The sequence below is a fragment of the Chiloscyllium plagiosum genome, chromosome 37, assembly GCF_004010195.1.
Source record: "Chiloscyllium plagiosum isolate BGI_BamShark_2017 chromosome 37, ASM401019v2, whole genome shotgun sequence".
NCBI classification, from domain to species: Eukaryota; Metazoa; Chordata; class Chondrichthyes; order Orectolobiformes; family Hemiscylliidae; genus Chiloscyllium; species Chiloscyllium plagiosum.
Genome location: NC_057746.1, coordinates 14528460 through 14550265, shown reverse-complemented (window position 1 = coordinate 14550265; position 21806 = coordinate 14528460). Strand labels below are relative to the sequence as shown.

At 42.7% G+C, this 21806-nt stretch overlaps 1 protein-coding gene across 1 annotated transcript in view; it reads right to left on the bottom strand.

Moving 5' to 3' along the window:
• LOC122541220 (collagen alpha-1(V) chain-like) overlaps window positions 1-21806 on the bottom strand; it is a 249088-nt gene that overhangs the window by 84783 nt on the left and 142499 nt on the right. The window contains exons 11-22 of the mRNA XM_043677844.1: window positions 19612-19668; window positions 18985-19038; window positions 18759-18812; window positions 18613-18666; window positions 10004-10057; window positions 8568-8621; window positions 7299-7343; window positions 6302-6355; window positions 5069-5113; window positions 4916-4969; window positions 3578-3622; window positions 1012-1065 (exon numbers count right to left, since the gene is read on the bottom strand). Of these exons, the coding sequence (XP_043533779.1) occupies window positions 1012-1065; window positions 3578-3622; window positions 4916-4969; window positions 5069-5113; window positions 6302-6355; window positions 7299-7343; window positions 8568-8621; window positions 10004-10057; window positions 18613-18666; window positions 18759-18812; window positions 18985-19038; window positions 19612-19668 (624 nt within the window). The remainder of the gene's footprint in view (window positions 1-1011; window positions 1066-3577; window positions 3623-4915; window positions 4970-5068; window positions 5114-6301; window positions 6356-7298; window positions 7344-8567; window positions 8622-10003; window positions 10058-18612; window positions 18667-18758; window positions 18813-18984; window positions 19039-19611; window positions 19669-21806) is intronic.

Below are 21806 nucleotides of genomic sequence, written 5' to 3'. Positions count from 1 at the left end.
ATTTCACTCAGCTGTTGTGGCAGAATTTGAACCCATGATCCTAGAACATTAGTTACAAAATTTGGAATACTAGCTTAGTGACATTACCATTAGGCCAGCACCTCCCTTTCAGGATTCTGTGATTCACCACTACTGGTTAACTACATGTCTCAATGTTCACTGCCTTACTGTAGCCCTCGTTTGCTGATCCATCAGCAACATATAACCAGACACCCAAACTGAGTGTTTTACAGAGTACAGGGTATTCAGCCCACGAGATAGTTCTGTATTTTATTTGCTTCACTTGAACTATTTAGATTTGTCATGTAATGATTAGCATCGTATCGCAAAATTCCTCTTCAAAAGACAGACTGTTTGAAGCAGCTTTGTTTCGTCTTGCATTCATGAAACACTGCCTCAAAAACAAAGTCCTGAGTTCAAGGGAAACATTTCGCATTCCATCAACAGAGACTGAACCTTTTTGGAATTGAAAGGCTGCAAAGCTGTAGTCAAAGGGTATGGCAGCGGGACCGATTAGATTGCTTTTGCAGAGGGTGGGCGTGGAGACAATAGGCTGAACGGTGTCCTTTGGTACTGCATGCAGCTATGATCCTGTGTGGGCTGAGGGATGAGACAGACCTTATGGAAATCTATCCTAGATTAAACTGTGCAAGACAGAATTCACAGTATCATGAACTCAAGGGTGTAGGGATGCAGGTGGGATGTGGTGTGGGGGAATGGGTGAGTTGAAGGCAGGTGAGTTGATGGCTCAGGACCCCATGGGGAACTGGTCACCTAGAGCTGACCTGCTTTTCCCGATCACTGAAATCTTTACAGTCCAGTCCTAGCAGCCACATAAGGGTAAATGGACAGAGCATTTGATAACTCAGAAAGGAACTGGCGTCCTTGTTCTAAAAATCCTACCCATGCCACCACCACCAACCTCCCTGAGACCCACCGCCCCCAACGCCACCATGGTAGAGTTAAAGTAAACCAGAATGTTTACGGCAAGGAGCCCACAGAAATACCTACAGGAGGACCATCAGCTCCAGGAATTCCAGGAAGTCCAGGTTTTCCAGTTGGGCCCTGCAGGAAGAAAAATTAGGAAGGAACATTAGACTCATGGCCAACATCTTGATGTCAACCAGCAACAATAGCTATTAGAGGCTGGAAAACCATCCAGAGACACAGAGGCTATTATTTGATGCCAAGCTACATAAGGAACGGTTACAGGGCAGATTGTCAAAAGCTTGGTCAAAATAGGTTCTGCTACATGGATCAGTGCTGGGACCACAATTGCTTTCAAGGTATTTTAATAGCTTGGAGATAGAAAGTGAATGTATTGTAAACAAGTTCACAAATGAAGCAAAATTGGTTGGAAAGGCAAGTGGTGAGGATGACACAAAGTGGGATCTGCACAGGGATACAGATAGATAAAGTGACTGTGCAAAAACTTGGTAAATAAAACGTTGTGCTGGGAATTGTGAGCTTATGCACAAATGAATAGAGGGCCTGAAATACTGCAGAAAGTGACATAACAGAAGAATTTGGGAGGCCTCATCCACAAATCACAAAAAATGTAGCATACACATTCAGCACATAAAAGGGAAGGCAATTGGCCTTTATTTCATAGGGAGTGGAGTATAAAAATAGGAAGGTTTTGCTAAGAGAATATAAGGCACTGGCCAGACCATAGCAGGAATACTATGAACTGGTTTGGGCCTCTTATTTTAGGAAAGGTATCCTGGCATTGGAGACAATACAGAGATGATATCAGGTATGGAGGGACTGCCTTATGAGGACAGGTTGAGTAGATTGAACCAGGGATTAGATTGGGGTTTAAAAGAATGAGAGATGACTTTATTGAAATATACAAGATTCCAGAGTACTTGACAGGGTTGGTGCATAAAGGTTGACTCCCCTTGCAAGAGTCTCAGGCAAGAGAACATAATCTAAGAATGAGGGGTCACCCAATTAGGACAGAGATGGAGGAATTTCAGCTGTCAGAGAGTAGTGAATCTGTGGAATTCTTTACTGGAAGAGCTGTCAAGGCTGGGGTCATTAGGTAGGGAAGAGGCAGAAAAGGGGAGGTGAGGATTTGCAGATCAGCCATGATCTCATTGAATGATGAAACAGGTTTGATGGGCTGAATGGGTCTACTTTAGATTGGATTACTTACAGTGTGGAAACAGGCCCTTCGGCCCAACAAGTCCACACCGACCCGCCGTAGCGCAACCCACCCATACCCCTACATTTACCCCTTACCTAACACTACGGGTAATTTAGCATGGCCAATTCACCTGACCTGCACATCTTTGGACTGTGGGAGGAAACCGGAGCACCCGGAGGAAACCCACGCAGACACGGGGAGAACGTGCAAACTCCACACAGTCGCCGGAGGCGGGAATTGAACCCGGATCTCTGGCGCTATGAGGCAGCAGTGCTAACCACTGTGCCACCGTGCCGCCCACTTGTGCTCTCAAAGTCTGATGATCTTATGGAATTGAGGGAGGGAGGAAAAGAGGGCAAAGAGTTAAATTGTTGGGGGGGTGTGGAGGGAAGAATACAGGGTGAGTGGGTGGGTTGGGGTGATTCCAGAGACTGGGATCCCAGAAATTGAAGGCACAACCATCAGTGCAGGCATTTAAAATGAGGATGGTCAAGAAGCTGAGATTTGAGAAGCGTAGGGAACTCTAAGAGATGTGGAACTGCAGATTACAGAGATGTGGAGGGGGGCATTAAATGCAGCACAGAACTAGAGAATTGTGAACTGCCCATCCATTCTGGATGGCTGGCCTGAATTTCCTGCCTTGTGCCAATGAGGGTTGATCCTCACCAAAGAACATAGAACATTACAGCGCAGTATAGGCCCTTTGGCCTTCAATGTTGCGCCAACCTGGGAAACCAATATGATGCCCATCTTACCTACACTACTCCTTCATCATCCATATGTTTACCCAATAACCATTTAAATGTCCTTAATGTTGGTAAGTCTACTGTTGTAGGCATGGCATTCCATGCCCTTACTACTCTGAGTAAAGAATCTACCTTCACATCTGTCCTATATCTATCACCCCTCAATTTAAAGCTATGACCTTCATGCTAGCCATGACCATCTGAGGAAAAAGGCTCTGTGTCTACCCTATCTAATCCGCTGATCATCTTGTACATCTCGATTCAGTCACCTCTCAACCTTCTCTCTAACGAAAACAGCCTCAAGTCCCTCAGCCTTTCCTCATAAGGCCTTCTCTCCATACCAGGCAACATCCTGGTAAATCTCCTCTGCACCCTTTCCAAAGCTTCCACATTCTTCCTACTGAGGCTACTGATGGTGTTGTCTTATGGGGTTAAGTATTATGTGGAGGTGCTGGTGCTGGACTTGGGTGGACAAAGTCAGAAGTCACATGATACCAAGTTACAATCCAACAAGTTTATTTGAAATCACAAGCTTTTGGAGTGCTGCTCCTGCATTGAGTGAAGTTTATGCTCTAGATTTCAAATAAACCTGTTGGACCAAAACTTGCAGTTAAGTAGGTTAAGGCTTATCCCCATAGCAGTTAACAAGAATGCTTATGGCTCTCTGCAGGTTGTGACTTACCTTGTGGCCCGGAGGACCCATGGCTCCCTGAGGACCGGGTATACCCTGCAGGAGAGAAGGGAGAAGGATGGAAGAATTAATTGGAAATTGAGCCAGGCAATAACAGGCTCAGTATCAACACATCTGGTACATATTCCTCAAGCCCAATAGACCAAGGCCTCATCACAACTCCACCAAAGAGCAAACAAAACTGATTAAGCACCAGCTTGTGTATTCGCAACTCAATCTCAGATTGTGCCACTTGAGAGCAAAAACCGACAATCAAGATTATAACAGGGAAAAAAGTAAAATTTACCAGGCCCGTATTCAGTCATAAATATTTGTTTTTTTACAGTTCAGGTCTGTGTGGGATAGTGAAGGGTTAGTTTTTATAAACTGCTATATCTGTCAGTGAGGACATGGTGTTTACAGACTATCTGCATCTGACAATTAAAGGACAGTGTTGGCAGACCAGATGTGCAGTGCATAGTGAAGGAGTGAAGCTTATAGATTGGGTTTGTAAAAGAAAATGTCCCATCACTGTCATGTAAAGACTGGGGTCTAAGCAATAGTGAAGAGGCAGTGATTACAGACTGGGTTTGCATGTGATAGTAAAGGAGTGGTGATTATAGACTGGAATTGTACGCGGTAGTTATATACTAAGTTTTGTATGTAGGAGTGAAGGGGTGGTGATTATGGGCTGGTTTGTATTTAATAGTGAAGGAGTGGTGATTATGGGCTGGTTTTGTTTGCGATATTGACAGGATGATGATTATAGACTGAGTTTGTACGCGGTAGTGTTGGGGTGGTTATTCTAGACTGGGTTTGCATGTAGTAGTGATGAGGTGGCATTAGACACTTTGTATATAGTAGTGAAGGAGTGGTGATGATAGACTGCTTTATATGAGGCAACGTATAGATGGTGATTACAGACTACGATAGTACACAGTAGTGAAGGGATGGTGATTGTCGACTGTGTTTCAATGCAGTAGTGAAAGGATGGCGATTATAGAGTGGGTTTGTACACAGTAGTGACGGGGTGTGATTGTAGACTGGATTTGCATGTAGTAGTGACGGGATGGTGATTCTAGACTGGCTTTTTACTTGGTAATGATGGGATGGTAATTCCAGACAGGATTTGTATGCAGTAGCGTGGTGGTGATTTTTCTAGACTGGATTTGTATGCAGTAGAAGAGGTGATGATTCTAAACTGGTTTTGTTTGCAGTATTGACAGGGTAGTGACTATAGATTGGATTTGTATGTGGGAGTGAAGGGTGACGATTATAGACTGGGTTTACGCAATAGTGTCGTTTGGTGCTTACAGGAAAGAGTATTGCCTTAAGATGACAATGTGTTACCTGAGCTCCGGGGATCCCTTGTTGTCCAGGAGGTCCTGGTTCTCCTTGTGGTCCCTGTTTCAGATCAAACATTCAGTACAATAAATTTCCAAACTCTCAAGCATTGCAAAATTGAAGAATTTAAAAAGGTAAAAAAAGAGAGATCCTACACACCAGGCTTCCTTTCGGACCATGGGGGCCATCTGATCCTCGCACACCCTAAAACACAGAGAGGTGTATTAAATATCTCAATGACTGGAAATGCAGTGAAGTGACTTGACATTTTTGCAATCAGGGTAGATCACCATAGAATCCCTATGGTGTGGAAACAGGCCTTTCAGCCCAACAAGTCCACACTGACCCTCCAAAGCGTATCCCATCCAGACCCATTACCCCTATCCTGTTGCTCTACATGTCCCCTGATTCATGCACCTAGCCTACACATCCCTGAACAGTATGGGCAATTTACCAAAACCAATCCATCCTGGCTTTCGCATCTTTGGACTGTGGGAGGAAACCGGAGCACCCGAAAGAAACCCATGCAGACACGGGGAGAATGTACAAACTCCACACAGATAGTCACCCAAGGCTGGAATCAAACCTGGGTCCCTGGCGCTGTGAGGCAACAGTGCTAACCATTGAGCCATCGTGCCACATAGGCTCAGGAATATTGGCATTTCCTTTCCAATCTCCTTTTATGTAATTTTGAAGAAATTTAGGTATATAGACAATTTTGCATGGCAAAATATAAATGATGAGTATCCTAAAATTGCCAATTTGAACACTAGCATAGTTCCAATAGTTGAGGAGTATACCTCTCCTGGCTCTTCAGTCACTGCTCTAGGTTTATCATCATACGCCAACAAACCAGCATCAAAATTACTCGTTCCTAAACCAGCAGTTATTCTGGTCTTTATGAAGACCAATGTGAATCAGTAACACCTTCACGTTTACCTTCAGGATCCACATTCACTGTAATTCGCATTTTGAGGAAATCACTTCCATTAAATACAAGTCATGTATTAGAAATAGCTTGGATGGGGACACTGGGGGAGCGGGAATCACTGGATGGGTGACAAGGGGAGGTACATTCAATTTTAGATAGGTCTCTCTGTTCAGATAAATTCACATCGGAAATTATTTCATTCAACACACTTCATAACAACTTCCACACGATAGTTTAGCAGCAGGCACCTCTGTCAAGACCTGTCGCTTCTCACAGAATTTCTACTGCCTCTAACTGAAGTCACAGTTAAAATCTAGCATACACGTTCATGAATATCCCATTTCCACACATGCTTTGCTGGAGAAAAAGTTTTCAGTTAAATGGTGAATATTATTTTCAGCCAACCAATCAATTTCAAATTTTGCAGAAAACAGATGATCTTTGAACCTGTATTAACTCACAGGTGGTCCTTGCAGTCCAGGGGGTCCTTTGGGTCCAAGGAGTCCTCTTGGTCCCTTGATAAAAGAGAGAGAGAGAGATAAATAAAACAAACATTTCAGGGTAAAACCTGGTATACAACATCACACAATCGATTTTACAAAATGGCACATTGGTTCAAATTAATTGAAGCTTAAGTTGTTTAGTCCTTCTGCTTTTGACCTTTGCCCTTCTTCATCTCCAAGGTCAATGGCATTGTCCTGAGTCTTGAAAATTATGCCTATTGGTGGGATAGTTAATATTTGGGGCAATCTTGCAACGGCCGCTTTGATGGATGGCCACAGCTTCTAGATTCTAGAGTGAAATCTGGAGATTCTCAAAGCTCTGCCTGAGGGAGTGAGGTAACGCAGCTTTAGAGATGGAGCAATGTAAAGCAGAAATAAACAGAAGAGCAAGTTAAAGGGGTAATGGGAGAATGGGAGAATGGGAGTGAAATGAAGGGGTACTGGGGAGAGGGAGTGAAGTAAAGGTGTATTAAAGAAAGGACAAAATATGAAGAGGTAATAAAGAGAAATGACATCTAGAATTTTCAAAAGAGGGAGTGAGGTGAAGGATATTAAAGAGAATAAGCAGCTTGATGACAGACGGGTTAATGAGAAGGAATTTTGGGGAAAGGGGGAGGTGAAGGGGTATGAAAGTGAGGGAGCAATGTGTGGGGATATTAAAGAATGTGGGATTGATGTGAAGCATAATTAGAGAGAAGGAGTAATGAGGAGGAGTATTGGCAAAATGAGGTATGAGATATTGATGTATTCCCCAGGTCTGCATTGACTGTTTGAGTTGATGAGAGATTGACTGGAAATTGTAATTCAATATTTGCTCTTAGGACAGTTTGGGGCAGACAGCTTTACTCTGTCACAAAAGCATCCCACTGGGATTTTCCTGCATGAAGGTGATGACCATATCCTGAACTCTCTTCATGAGAATAGGAGCCAAGTTCTAACACCAAAATGTACTTACAGACTCCCCTGGCAACCCTCTTGGTCCAGCTTCACCATCATCTCCCTGCAAACAAAAGATGAACATTAGATTGCAAACAATGACAACCTCAGATCTAAGATGGACTTACAACTGCTGGAACTGGTGTGGAGTCAAAGCTGCATCTGTCAAGTCATATTCGGAAACCACTCAGCAACACGTCTATGGATTGTTTAGAACCAACTTTCTGATGAAATATTTCTTACCATTTATTGAATTAGCTAAGGTAAGATAAAAGTTGCCATAGTCACAGAGGACCACAGGGCTTTTCTCTTGTTGGACAGAAATGATTGATGGTGATTTAATATGAGGGTCACTATGCTTCAGGTGAGGGGCAAGACTGAGAAGTAGAGTCTTTTTTGGTAACTTCAGCCAGTGCAGGAATTAAACTCATGCTGTGAGCATCACTCTGCATTGGAAACCAGCCATCCACCACTTTGTCAAGTTAATTATAGATTCAAGATTATTTTACTCAATGCGAGAACATTGCACCCACTTAACAGAGGGCCACAGGAATTGTAACCCTTGGAGCGAGGTTCTGGAGAGTGACACAAATGAACATTTCAACCACTCTGACACATCGTGAGTCCAAAGCAAGACTTTAGAACGAGGGCAGGTAAAAAAGGGGAAGCTGTATCCATCCCAAATTGTCCTCAGGAAGTGGTGATGAGCTACCTTCTTGAATTGCTGAAGTTGTAGACGATGAGAGTACTCTTCAGTATTTGACTCCTCGGGTTGGTACAGCTGAATGTCTCACATGGTCATTTCAGAGGACATTTACAATCGCTGTGGGTCTGGACTCATAGGTAGGCCAGAATGGTCAAGACAGCAGACCTCCTCTCTCTCAAGGCTATTAATTCTTAGGTTTGTACATTCAGTTGATGAAATTTTGTAACAATCCAATCGTACTATAATGGTTATTAATGAGTTTAAATTTATATTTCAAGCATTTTGGTTAATGAAATTTAAATTCTTTTAGCTGCCAATGTGGAACTCGAATGCACGTCTTCAAGGTATCAGTTCTAGGACTGTGGATTTCTAATCTATGGTATTCCACTGTGCTAGCATTCCCCAAGTTCATACTCCACTGAGTCAGTCGCTCTCTCCTATAACCTGTCACTGGCATTGGTCCTATCCAACAGACTAAAAGTTCCGGTTACTCCATAATCTTGACTGATGGAGTCAATAGTGGGGAAGGAGGTGGTTGGGGTAGAGGGGAGTGGTTTGGAGGGAAACAAGGCAAACACTCACCCTCTCTCCATCTTCCCCTTGTTTTCCCATCGGTCCTTGCGCACCAGGTTCCCCCTGGAACAACAGAACAAACAGCAGTGTTAAGCTTCTGATGTATCGTCAAAGAGTGTCCAACACCACGCTCAGGTATGCAGTTCCTCCGACTGGGAATAAGGCACACAGAGTATAGCATAAGCTTGCGTACACTGTCTCACTGTCCACTAAGCCATCACACTAGTGGACATGAAACCAGGGCGAATCTGTATCTTTGGTGCAAATGGACAATTAATATTCTTCTGTCTGTCTCTCTTTCTCTGTACCGACCACCTCCCCACCTTCTTGACAGGCACTGGAAGAGAGTACAGGTAAGGTCCTTAAGAATGGTTCTGGGAATGAGGGACTTCAAATCATCTTTGTCAGAATGGAGAAAATGGGACTGTCTTCCTTGGAGAAGAGAACATGGAGAGGATATTTGATTCAGGTATTCAAAAATCACGAGAGAGTTGTACAAAGTCAAAAGGGAGAAAGTGTTCCTATCCATGAAAGGATCGAGAATGAAAGGGTGCTGATTTAAGCTCAGTGGCAAAGGAAGAAATGGAGACTTGAGGAGAAACATTTTCAGAGAATGCACTGCCAGAGAGTGTGCTGGAGGCAGGTTCAATCGAGCCACTCAAGAGTGAGTTGGATTATAATCCCAATATGAATAATGTGCGGGCGACCGGAAGAAGGTGGCAGAATGACACTTGGTAATCTGCTCCTTTGCAGAGCAGGCACAGAGACAATAGGCAGAATGGCCTCTTTCTGTGCTGCCATCATTCTGTAATAAAGCATGCCTCACTGTAATTGTTCTAGAGAGAATTGAGAGCACAGCTGAGTGGCACACAAAACCTCCAAGGTTAGGTTGGGTTAAAATTCCACTCTATACATATGCCTAACATTGGCTGTTTTACCTCTCTCCTTCTCATGAAGCAACAAAGGGCGAAATGTATTTCTTGTCCCCAGACATTTCCTTAACTCTACTTCAGCATACCTTGTAATCCGGCTCTAGTAAATGATAGAATGGGTGATTTGCTTGCTGGAATCTGAGCTCCTCTGTCCATATGCAAGCTGACCCATGTCATTCCACCATTCATGTTGCATGAAGGATCACAACACCAAACTACACCATCTGTCCTGGTGGAATTCAAACCCATGACTGCAGAACATTAGCCTGGGACTCTAGAATACTTGTTCAGTAACATTACTACTTTGCCACTATCTCTTTGGAGTAAAAACACAGAGCTTTCAGATTTTCAAATGTCTGAGAACTGAAGGGAACCGAATACCATAACATAGCATATCATGTGCCTATCATCTGCTGATCTGTGCTCAACCATGGGCAATCATCTTGGTATGTCGAAAGAATCAGACACATCTGGAGCATGAGGATCAGTGCACTCAACCCCACTTGTACTCACCCGGTTCCCCTTCTCTCCAGGCAAGCCAGGCAGTCCATCAAATCCTCGGTCACCCTGAACAACAGAGGCATGACATCAGCAGGTAGATGGACATTACAGCTCAGCAGGAGCTCAGAGTCTGTCGCATATACATACAGAATGCATAACAAGGACTGACACACACAGAACATCACAGAGACTAACATCCACAGAGAAAATATGACAGACATAGACACACATACACACAGTGATTCAGACATGCGCTCACACATATACAGATCACTGTACTGTATTAATGATAGTGAAGGAGTTAACATAAGAGGCTGCATTAAGCTCCACCTAATCTGATGATGTCACATGGTCTTTGGGGAGAGAAGAAATAGTCTCGCTCAAAAACTGGTAAACATCATTAACTAGCTCCTGACAGTCTTTGTAATTAGGTCTAAGTGGTTAACATAGGTTGCAGACATTGCTATCACAAATTAAACAATATTTGATAGTACAAATTGCTGCTACAATTCTTGCACAAACTACAAGAAGCGCTGCAGAAATTTGGCGAAGATCCTGATACAGCATCTTCCGAACCCACAATCACTTCCAGCTAGAAGTACAAAGGCAGCAGATACATTGGACCATCACCACCTATAAATTCCCCTCCAAGCCACTCACCACCCTGACTTAGACAGTTCCTTGACTATCACTGGGTCAAAGTGCTGGAATTCCCTCCTTAAGAGAAGTGTGAGTCAACCCACAGCACAAGAAGGGATCTTACTACCACTTTTCAAGGGTAACTAGGAACAGGCAACAAACCCTGGCCAGCCAGCAACATCCATATTCCATGAATAAATTCCTTTCTCATTAAGAAATAATTGTGTTTACTCTCTCTACTGTTATAAAGTTAAAGGTGTGGACTGGACCTTTAAGAGAGAGTGAATGCTGTTTGGAACTGAGAGTTTAGGTGGCAGACTAGGTGGCAGTCATAGAGTGTACTGGAAAATTGAAAATATATAACATTTGGCTGTGAAATGGATACCCGAGTTGGTTGCTATTTTGATAACTCAAATTTAACCAGTTTAAATTATGCCCCAGGATACTAAAACTAAATCGATGTTTGAATTTATTGTTTTGCCAACATTGAACCAATGAAACTATCTGAGGTTGGGAGTATAAAAATGCAGCATTTTGAAAATTGGAGACAGACCAACTGCCATCAACACAGATCCAAGAAATCGGGCAGGCGGTGGGTGGAGGTGGACGAGGGTGCGAGGTTGGACGGGGTTGGGGGTGGTGTTGGACGGGGCTGCGGGCGGACAGGCGGGGTTGGGGGTCAGACGGGATTGGGGCGGATGGGATTTGTGGGCGGGGACTCACGCGCCGTGCTGCTGCTGCCTAGTCTCCTGAACGGGGAGCAGACTTCACAAAAAAAAACCGCAAGCCCCAGAGGAAATCATTAACTGAATAATCAATTATCCGATGAAATAGTACACGCCCACCTTGTTCGGATAATTGAGGTTCCTCTGTAAACATTTAAGAGAAAAAGGGAGTTTAGAGCTGTGATAGTTTAGGGTGTAGATTTGCTCACTGAGCTGTAGGTTTGATATCCAGATGTCTCATTACCTGGCTAGGTAACATCATTAGTGGCGATCTCCAAGTGAAGCGAAGCTGTTGTCTCCTGCTTTCTATTTATATCTTTCTCCTGGATGGGGTTCCTGGAGTTTGTGGTGATGTCATTTCCTGTTCATTTTCTGAGGGGTTGATAGATGGCATCTAGATCTATGTGTTTGTTTATGGCGTTGTGGTTGGAGTGCCAGGCCTCTAGGAATTCTCTGGCATGTCTTTGCTTAGCCTGTCCCAGGATAGATGTGTTGTCCCAGTCGAAATGGTGGGTTTTTTCATCCAGGTGTAGGGCTATGAGGGAGAGGGGGTCATGTCTTTTTGTGGCTAGCTGGTTATCAAACCTACAGCTCAGCGAGCAAACCTACACCCTAAACCTCAACCTGAGCTACAAACCTTCACAAACCTTGCGTTGTGCTAGTTGTTGTTTAATGTTGACTTTTAGAGTTAAAGAATAAATTGATATTATTTTCTTTAAATATTGGAATTTGGAGTTCTCTGTCACTCATATTTTAACAGATTACGAGACGAGGTGAACCTTCCTGGGTGTTTGCGTTAATTAACAGAAGGGTTCACCGCCATTCGCAACACTACCACTGCCAATCAAATAGGCCATCAGATAGCCTCTACTACTTCCTCTGGCAAGCATCATCTCACACTTCATTGTATTAAACATATGTAGAATAGAGGATTAATGACAGCACTGTACTCCACCCATATGCCACAAGTGGTCGAAACTGCAACATACAAAATGGTTTCAATGATGGGGTCAATGATGAGCAAAACCTGCTCATTCCGCTAGCTAGTGTCCTACTACAACTGACTGGTATCATCCCCATTGTCCTCTCTATCTGCAAATTTGCTAAGCTGGGCAAACTTTTGAAATTTTACTTATTATATCCTATAATAAGAACAGTGGTCTTTTCACTGACCAAACTTCACCATCTTCCAGTTCTGAAAAACAACCGCTGTATCTTGATGGGGTATATGAATAGGAAGAGTTTAGAGGGATATAGGCCAAATGCTAACAAATGGGACTAGATTTGTTTAGGATATCTGGTTGGCATGGATGAGTCGGACCAAAGGGTCTATTTCCATGCTGTATATCTTTATGACTTTATGTCCAGCAGACAAGAGAATTAAGGGGGCCTCTTGGTGTAGTGATAGCGTTCCTACCTGTGGGCCTGGTTTCAAATCCCAACTGCTCCAATGGAATAACATTTCTGAACAGGTTGATTAAAGAACATATGTAGAATAGAGGATTAATGACAGCACTGTACTCCACCCATATGCCACAAGTGGTCAAAACTGCAACATACAAAATGGTTTCAATGATGGGGTCATTGCTTAAATATCCCAAGTTAGCTGTAATGGAAAAAGAATCCATTTGACTCAAGAGAAAAACATTTCAGGAGGGAATAATTACCTTCCCACTTTAAGAATATTTAGACATTGAACAACTGCAGGAGGTTACGCAGACAAGCAGTCAGCAGTACACGTGAAAACAGCGTCACAGCAGAAGAAAACCTTCACCCGAGAGCTGGTAAGAGGCGCAGTGAAGTCAGTGTGGGGGAAACAGGAGAGCAAAACCTGGTTACACTTGTTAAGTTACAAAGACCTTATAGGAGAATGTCCAGTGGGAGCAGTTTAGTGTTATTGAGTAAAGTTTGGAATTATTCTAAGTAATGAGGAAAAATTTTAAAAGTTCGGTGTGAAAGACCAGGTTGGGAAGGATTGAAGGTGAAAGAGAGTATTTAGTCTTCAAAACAAACATCCCCATGCTTTGCAAGCAGGGTCCATGAGACATTGATAAAAACAGGTCAGAACTTTCTTCTATGGAGGCCATAGTACCCGAAAACTCTCAGATTATATTTATTGCAATAAAAGAAGCTTGTGAAGGTAAAGTCTCATGGAAGAAGGCAGTCAGAAGATTTTAAGCTTGTATTAAGACTGGAACATTCATAATTTAAACAATGGTGTTGTAAAAAAGGTATATGCGGACCACGGATGTTTATTTTAAAAATTAGGCAAAAAATTAGGCAAACATTTGCACTGTTCCTTAGACCATGAACATGGAAAAATACCTGCTTTGCACACAAAACTGTAGAAGTCAAGAAAACATCCAGAAGATTGGAAACTGATTGAACAAAGGTGGGACATTCCCCAGTAATCAGTACAGAGATACAGTGTTCTCATAATAAAGGACTCAAAACTTTTTTTGGACGTGTATCATACAGCGTTGCTAATAGAGTTCAAAAGACTTGTAAATAAACTATTAGCAATATTGCTATGAGTTAACTTTAGAAGTTTGAGGCGTCTTTACAACAAGAGAATTAAAACAGCAATAATTTAATACAGGGATGCAAGCTTTAAAGCCATCAATATTTATCTGTTGTAGAGTCACTTAATCTTTGAGAAAGTAAAACAAACAGCATTGAAATGTTGCAGCTTTAAGGTAGGTAAAATAAGTAACAACCAACAGAAGTAATGACGCTATAAACATTTGATTGTCAGTGATGAGCCATGTAATAGATAATATTGTACATCTTTAAGATGTAGAATTATCTCAAAATTAAAAGCTAAATTCTAAACTGAATTAGCAATTACACTAATACATTCAACAGTACCTATGCCTATTGATGTTGTGAGTCACCAAAATACAAGATGTAAATACCTTTGAGGACAATCTACTTCAATCGGCAAACAAATAAAATTCATAAAACAGTAAGATTCAACAGAACAGTTCAGCATCAAAGAGAATCTAAGACAACTTTATCAGCATCCCCTACAGATTAATGGAGAGTTGTGACCCTGGAGCTTTGAAATCAGAATTCAGAAAAGCCAGAAATACTATTTGAATTATTAGTGACCCTTTATCCGGCTTAATACAGTTCAAGGAGGATTTAACTTTGGACAAAGTTATTCAGATTGTATTGGAAGAAAAAATGAGGAAAATCACAGGCAAATCCTAAAAGGTAGGATCGGAAAGCAATAAAATATGGCCACTTTAGAAAATACAGACACATGAAAGGCCAACACAAAGAGTAGGCCAAACATCAGATACTACGAGTCGATCTCAGCACATTGGAGTAAAGAAACCTCACAGACATAGGTACGGTCGACTATGAAAGAAGAATTCTACACTTACAAAACTATAGGTCATCTCCCAGAGATGTGCAGAAGAATGGCTCCATTTTAGAGTAGCAAGAAGACAAACGCTTACTCATTCAAAGTATTGCGGAAATAGAACCTCTTCCACTGAGAGAGATACCAGAGCCACTCCTATAGGAAACTGATCATCCAAATGACCATAATTTGGAAGAACTTGATTATATCAATGAATATTGAATAATTTTCAGCTTGATACAGGAATGCTGCTTTTCATGATCAAATACCAAAGCGAAAGCAACAGCTTGAGCCTACACTGACAATCCAGGTAGAATGACTGTCAAAAGTGACATTCCAACACAAGTAGAGTCAGAGCTGAAACTATGTGCATTATACACAATCAACACTTCTTTGAGTCTACACACATCCTGACTGAAATATTCTTACAGGAGGAGAATGCAGTTAGAAAAGAACAATGGAGCCAAAGCATTGTCAACCATCTGGTTAAGGGGCAACTGGAAGGAGATTACATTGGGCTTCTCAAAATGATGGCAGAACCCAAGCAGAATCCACTTCAAATATCTATGTTGACATAAGGCAATTGTTTCATACTAGGCGAAAGTGAGGACTGCAGATGCTGGAGATCAGAGACAAGATTAGAGTAGTGCTGGAAAAACACAGCAGGTTATCCAAAGAGCAGGAAAATCGACATTTCGGGCAAGAGCCCTTCATCAGGAATGAGGAATTGTTTCACACTGTCATCTGGAAGGAAGTCTCAGGCTTTACAAGACCTGTGGGACTGTTTTTGATTCTTATCACCACTGAAGAAGACAAAAATGACCAAAGTTTGGCAGAAGCAAGACAGCCAGAAGCTGAAAACAAGAACAAGCTAGAGTAAAACTCACTTGAACTCATTGACAAAGTTCTGAAGATTGCAAAGCAGCTCCACAACCAAATTAATCCAGAAAATTTTATTTTGATGCCAGATGATGAGCTGACATAGGCTTAAAATCATTTTCATCCCTTGTGACTCCATGCAAGACCGATTAAGGATCCAACCAAAAAGAAGAAATTACCTCATCTGAAAGACTAATTTATTGATATAGTTGGCTAGTTCACAGAGCTGTTGAATTATCGTGCAGATGTTTCATTACCATACCTTTTATAAAAACCAAGCTGGACAGAACAACAGCACTTCATGGAAGTCACACTGATGTTACCCAGTATGGCAATGTCTTGCACAATAACCCAACAGCTCGGCAAGCTAACCAACTGCTTCAGCCACAATCTAAGTTACAGATCTTTGCAGAAACCTTAAAAATCTAACTATTGCAAGGAAGAAAGTATTTGTTCCAACAGAGCAGCCAGCCTCTATGATGGATATTCATGAGATTAAAAGATCCTCAAGGTAATATTATGGGAAAACTACTGAGATAGTAGGGAAGTTTTCTGCTATAGAGTATTCAGGAAATTATAGGCCCCCACTTAAGTTAATAGACCAATGGCTGGGTTTAACAGGAACAATGTCCTCTGTAAAGGATACCTGAGAAATAAAAGATCCTCCAACGGAGGAATAACATACAGTCAAATGAAATCAAAGTCAGCAGTTCTCAGGCCAACTACCAATTTTTGAATCCTGAAGAAAATGCTTTTCAGAATAATTGTAAAACCTCGGGACCGCTTGCTGTTGTAAAGTCTGAGACTTGAGGGGAGAGGAGATAAAAGTAAATGTTGTTACACTTGTACATGTAAATGCTAACTATTAAAAGTAAACGCAGTGGGAGATGTTGAATCAGCTAACGGTTCTGAAAGAGTTAATGTTGAAGTTGTAGTCAGTTCTACCCAATCAGATGTTGCCTTTGGGTGAAAAAAAAAGTCTAGCATGAGATTCTGATAGAAACTGACATGCCACGTCTGGCTCCTGATAATCTCAGTAACTATGCCCAACCAGTCAAATGTAATTTGTACCTACAGAGAGAGAAACAGAGTTAAGGATTTCCAGCATCTGCTGTATTTTGCTTTTATAAATTGCACCCATTGGTATTATGTAATAACCAAACATTGTTGAGTAAGACAAATGCCTCTTGTTAACTCAATAATGGTTTACCCTCTACCACTAACTAGAAACCTCGTTAGACATTTTTGTTTAAGTGGAAGCACTCTACTCCATCACAGGACACACGGTTAGTAGTGTAATACAAGACAAACACACAGGGACTGAGACACACACCAACACACAAAAACAAAATAAAAGAGGGACTGATACACACAAATAGGAAAAGAGTAAGTAAAGTGAGTGCTGGTCTTCTAGAGTGCATGAAAGGGAATTAAGAATTGATAATAAGGAATTGGCAAAGGAAATGAATGGCTATTTTGCATGTCCGTCTAAAAGGGAGAAAAGAACTTAGTGAAATTACAATCAAAAGTGACATGGTACTGAGCATAACGATGGGGCCTTGAGCTGACGAGTCTTCGCATCAAGATGGATTTAATCTTAAAGCCTTAAAAGAGGTTGCTGATGAGGTAACAGATGAATTAATGTTAATTTTCCAAATTTCATCAGATTCAGGAAAGGTCGCATTAACCTGGAAAATAGCAAGTATGACTCCTCTATTTAAGATCAGAGAGAGAACAGTAAACAAGAAATGATAGGCTAGTTAGCTTCATGTCCATTGTGAGGGAAGTGTTAGAATTAATCAATGAAGAGATTATAGCTGCATACTTAGAAAACTTGAGGTAACGGGGGCGAATCAGCATGCTTTTCTGAAATGGTGTGTAGTTTTGGTCTCCTTATTTAGGGAAGGATGTAAATGTATCGGAGAACTCAAAGGTTTACTACACAGTCACATCACAGGGATTCCTGTACACTGTCAAAGAGACTGACATACCCACTAACAAATACAACACCACAGGGACACACACAGAAAATAGCATTGAGCTTATAGTTCTGATACAGCATCACAGGGACTGAGACATACACAAATACTACACCATGGGAAGTCTCTCACAGGCAGACGCAACACCTCAAGGACTAAGATACATTCAAACACATCACCGCATGGATGCTCTCTCACACACGCAGCACCATGGGAACTCACACATAGAGCACTAAGGGACTGGCACACAATAATCGCACACAGATACATATATGCATACTGATCATCTGAGAGTGACTGACACACATACACATTTCCACAAACACAAACTGGGATACACAGACAAAAAGAGACATACACAAATACAGAAGACAACAGATATAGACATACAGGAGCTGACTGTTAAAAAGACGAATAAAAATATAATTTGTATTTTCACATATTGAAGTGGGTTATTTGACATGTAGCACTACATATGAACAGTAGATGGTGTTTAAGACCACATTAATACCCAGTTATCTTTTATTTAAATTCTGTGTTCCACAGATGTGAAAGACAATGTTCAGACAGCATTCATTTTCATTCTAATACCAAGGACAGAAATAGCTGAACTCAGAAGCCTTCCTGCGCAGTAACAATCTTCCCTGATGAATATAATTCGGGCACTCTATTTTACTCATCCATATTTACCCTATCCAGTCTTGCCCACGTACAAACTTACACTGCCCTAACCTCACTCCCTCTTACCATCCCAACACACATTTACCACCATACCCAATCCCTTTAACACAACACTCCCCTGGCAGCCTCTTATACTCTTTCTACACTGAAACACTGTGCCCTTCTCTTAACCCCTTGAGTGCACCACCCCCCTCCTTTAATCTGTCATGGTCGCTTAGCTCCTCTTTCAATCAAAGGTCAACCTGTGATCCGAACAGAGCCACACTCTTGTGACTGCCTGTTTTACAAACTACACAGCTTCACATGCACACAATCATACACAAAGAACACACGCAAATGTCCCTTCCATACCTTAATTCCAGACTCGCCTGGCATTCCTCGTGCCCCATCAGCTCCTGGGCGACCCTGTAACACAAGCCACCTTTGTTACTCCAAAGCTGCAATGCTAAATCATCGATTGTTTAAAAGATGTGAGATGCAGAGAAACGTTCACTCACCCTCCGTCCAGATCGGCCTGGTGCACCCGGCGCGCCTCGGGGACCACGGGGACCCTGTTTAACACAACGATATATTAGTCACTCTGCATCCTTTGTTACTCATTGCACAGGCCCACTGTAACATTATGTACTCCATCTCCACACCATAACACACTGGAATGCCCCCACAGTTTCATGCACTGAAACGTCCCACACACACTTGCTCTGAGCTACATCGGATGCCTACCTGAGGCCCAATATCTCCTTGTTCTCCCTTCAATCCTGGCTCTCCAGGACTCCCCTAGAAAACAAAAATAATGTATTTAATCAGCAGGTGGGAGAAGGCATTAGGAAATATTCCATCTGAACAATAGATTTGACACTGGGAGTCTGTCACTGTACTTCAGTGGTTCTGTATTGACTGTTCATGACACAAATTCTAACCCGCCTCACTTGCACTGACCTTACAGAGCAGAGAAGAGCCATCCCCTCACACCCAGACACTCACTCCACCGTATATGTTTAATGTTTGCAGTTTATCTCAGTGCTTACATGTAGCACGTGCTGTAGGACTGTGACTTGCTCCCTCACCAGCTCATATTCTGACTCTAAAATCAGTATCTTCCCCTAATCAATCTGATGAGTCAATATTCCTATGTCTACTTTCTTTCAATGGCACTTGGATCAAATTAGCTCATTGAACATCCCTCCCCCCCCTTTTCGAAGTGCCTTGTTTTAAAAATGATTTAAATCTGAAGTAATCTTTGACCCCAAACACCTCCCACTCCAATTTAATCTTTAACCGCTACTTCAACGCAGTTTGCCCCAAACAGTTTGTTGACTGGTGAACCCAATGGAGAGAAATAAAACTTACCAAAGGTCCAGGTCGCCCTGTGAACCCCATGGGTCCTGATGGTCCTCTTAACGCCAACTGGAAGTGGAAGAGATAGGTCAATCGAGGCTCTGTGTTGAGGGTAGATTACACCATCAAAGGAAATCCACAACATACACCTCACATCAACTACCACTGGCAGCATATTCTATATTCTACGTTCTATGTGCTGGAAAGATGAGGATGGTTGGCCATTTGACAGGCTCACCATCCTTTGCCACCAATTCATTAAGTGGAACTTGAACCCAGAGCCTCGGCAGGGGGGGGTGTTGGGGGGGGCAGGGAGGAGGAGTAAAAAGGGGGAGGCTACCTACTGCCACACGCAAGCCAGCAAAGGTCTGAATGGAGAAAGTGAGGTCTGCAGATGCTGAAGAAGGGCTAATGCCCGAAACGTCGATTCTCCTGTTCCCTAGATGCTGCCTGACCTGCTGCGCTTTTCCAGCAACACATTTCCATCAAAGGTCTGAATGGCTCAGGGCAACATCTCTGACACAAGGATTTGCACCAAATTCTTAGGTGTTGGCCTGAACTCCCTACAGTACTTGATAGGGTCGAGGTGGAAAAGTTGCTTTTGCCCTTGTGGGAGAATGGAAGACCAGAGGACATAATCTCAGAGTAAGGGATTGCCCTGTTGAGACAGAGAAGGAATTTCTTCTTTCAAATTCTTTAATGCAGAGAGCTGTTGAGGCTGAGAGGCAGATTCTTAATCAGCAAGGGTGACAGGGGGAAAGCAGGAAAGTGGAGTTGAGGATTATCAGACTATCCATGATAGGAACATATGAATCTCTCCGCCATTTAACATGATCATGGCTGTTCTTAACCTGGTCTCAAACCTACTCTCCTGCCTGCTCCACACAACCTTTTACTCTGCTTTTCATCAGAAACAAATCTATTTCGTTCTTGAATCTAGTGATTGATTCTGTCCTCCACTGCACTCCAGTACAGTGAAGTTCCATGGATATCTCATTAAATGAGAGAGCAGACATGATGACCGAATGGCCTAATTCTGCTCCTATGTCTTAGGGTCCAAGTTGGCCCAGGGGTGGCCAACTCACTCGAATCTCCCTTCAAACGGCCATACCTACGAACCTGTACCACTCTGCTCCATGGGAAGGTGGCCGATCCAGTTCAGACTGTGTTCTTCTGGTAGGCACCTCTGCGTTTTATTTAGTTCTTGAACTGATGGCGCCTATCCTGTTGGTTCTTGAAGCACCACCATCACCCCGAACCCCATACCTTGCAGGATACAGTTACTACTCTTTGGAAATAAATGAGAGAGGGAAACTTGGAGCATGGGCCTGACTGTGAAGCGTTAGGATTATGTCTGACCAGCAGAGCAACTGGGAGGTGAGGATGGGAAGCTGATCCCTGAGGTTGCTCTGGAAGTAATGCCAAACTGTGCCTTTTCTTTCATTCCACAGCTGGTGCCTGTTTATTTCTTTCCAGCACTTTGTGTTGTTTTTGTTTTCAGCATCTGCGGGATTTTTGGGGTTTTTTTTGTTGTTGCTGTTGCTTAATTGTCCGACCAGCATCATGCAGACCCTCTTGACAAAGTTAAGACGGAGAGGTGAAGGCAGAGGAGGGGTGTGGAGAAGAGACTGTCAGGGATTCAAAGTAAACTGCACCAGGAATGTCCGAGAAGAGGGAGGAGAGACTAGGCATTTAAATCAAACTCAAACTCCCCCAGGAATGTTCTAGAAGAGGGAGCGAAGGAGAGACTCAGGATTCAAATCAAACTCCCTCGGGAATGTTCTAGAAGAGGAAAGGAAGGAGCGACTCCGGATTCAAATCAAACTCCCTCAGGAATGTTCTAGAAGAGGAAGGGAAGGAGAGACTCAGCATTCAAATCAAACTCCATCTGGAATGTTCTAGGAGAGACTCGCGATTCAAAACAAAATTCTTCCGAGAAGGTTCTGCAAGAGGGAGGGAAGGAGAGACCCTTGATTCAAATCAAACTCCCTCGGGAAAGTCCTAAGAGAGGGAAGAAAGGAGAGACTCCGAATTCAAATTGAATTCCTCTGGAAATGTTCTAGAAGAGGAAGGGATTCAAATGGAATTCCCCCAGGAATGTTCTGAAATGGAAAGGGGGGGGAAGGAGAGACTCCGGATTCAAATCGAACTCCTTCCTGGATGTTCGAGAAGAGGGAGGGAGGGGAAGGGAAAGGGAGGGAGGGGAA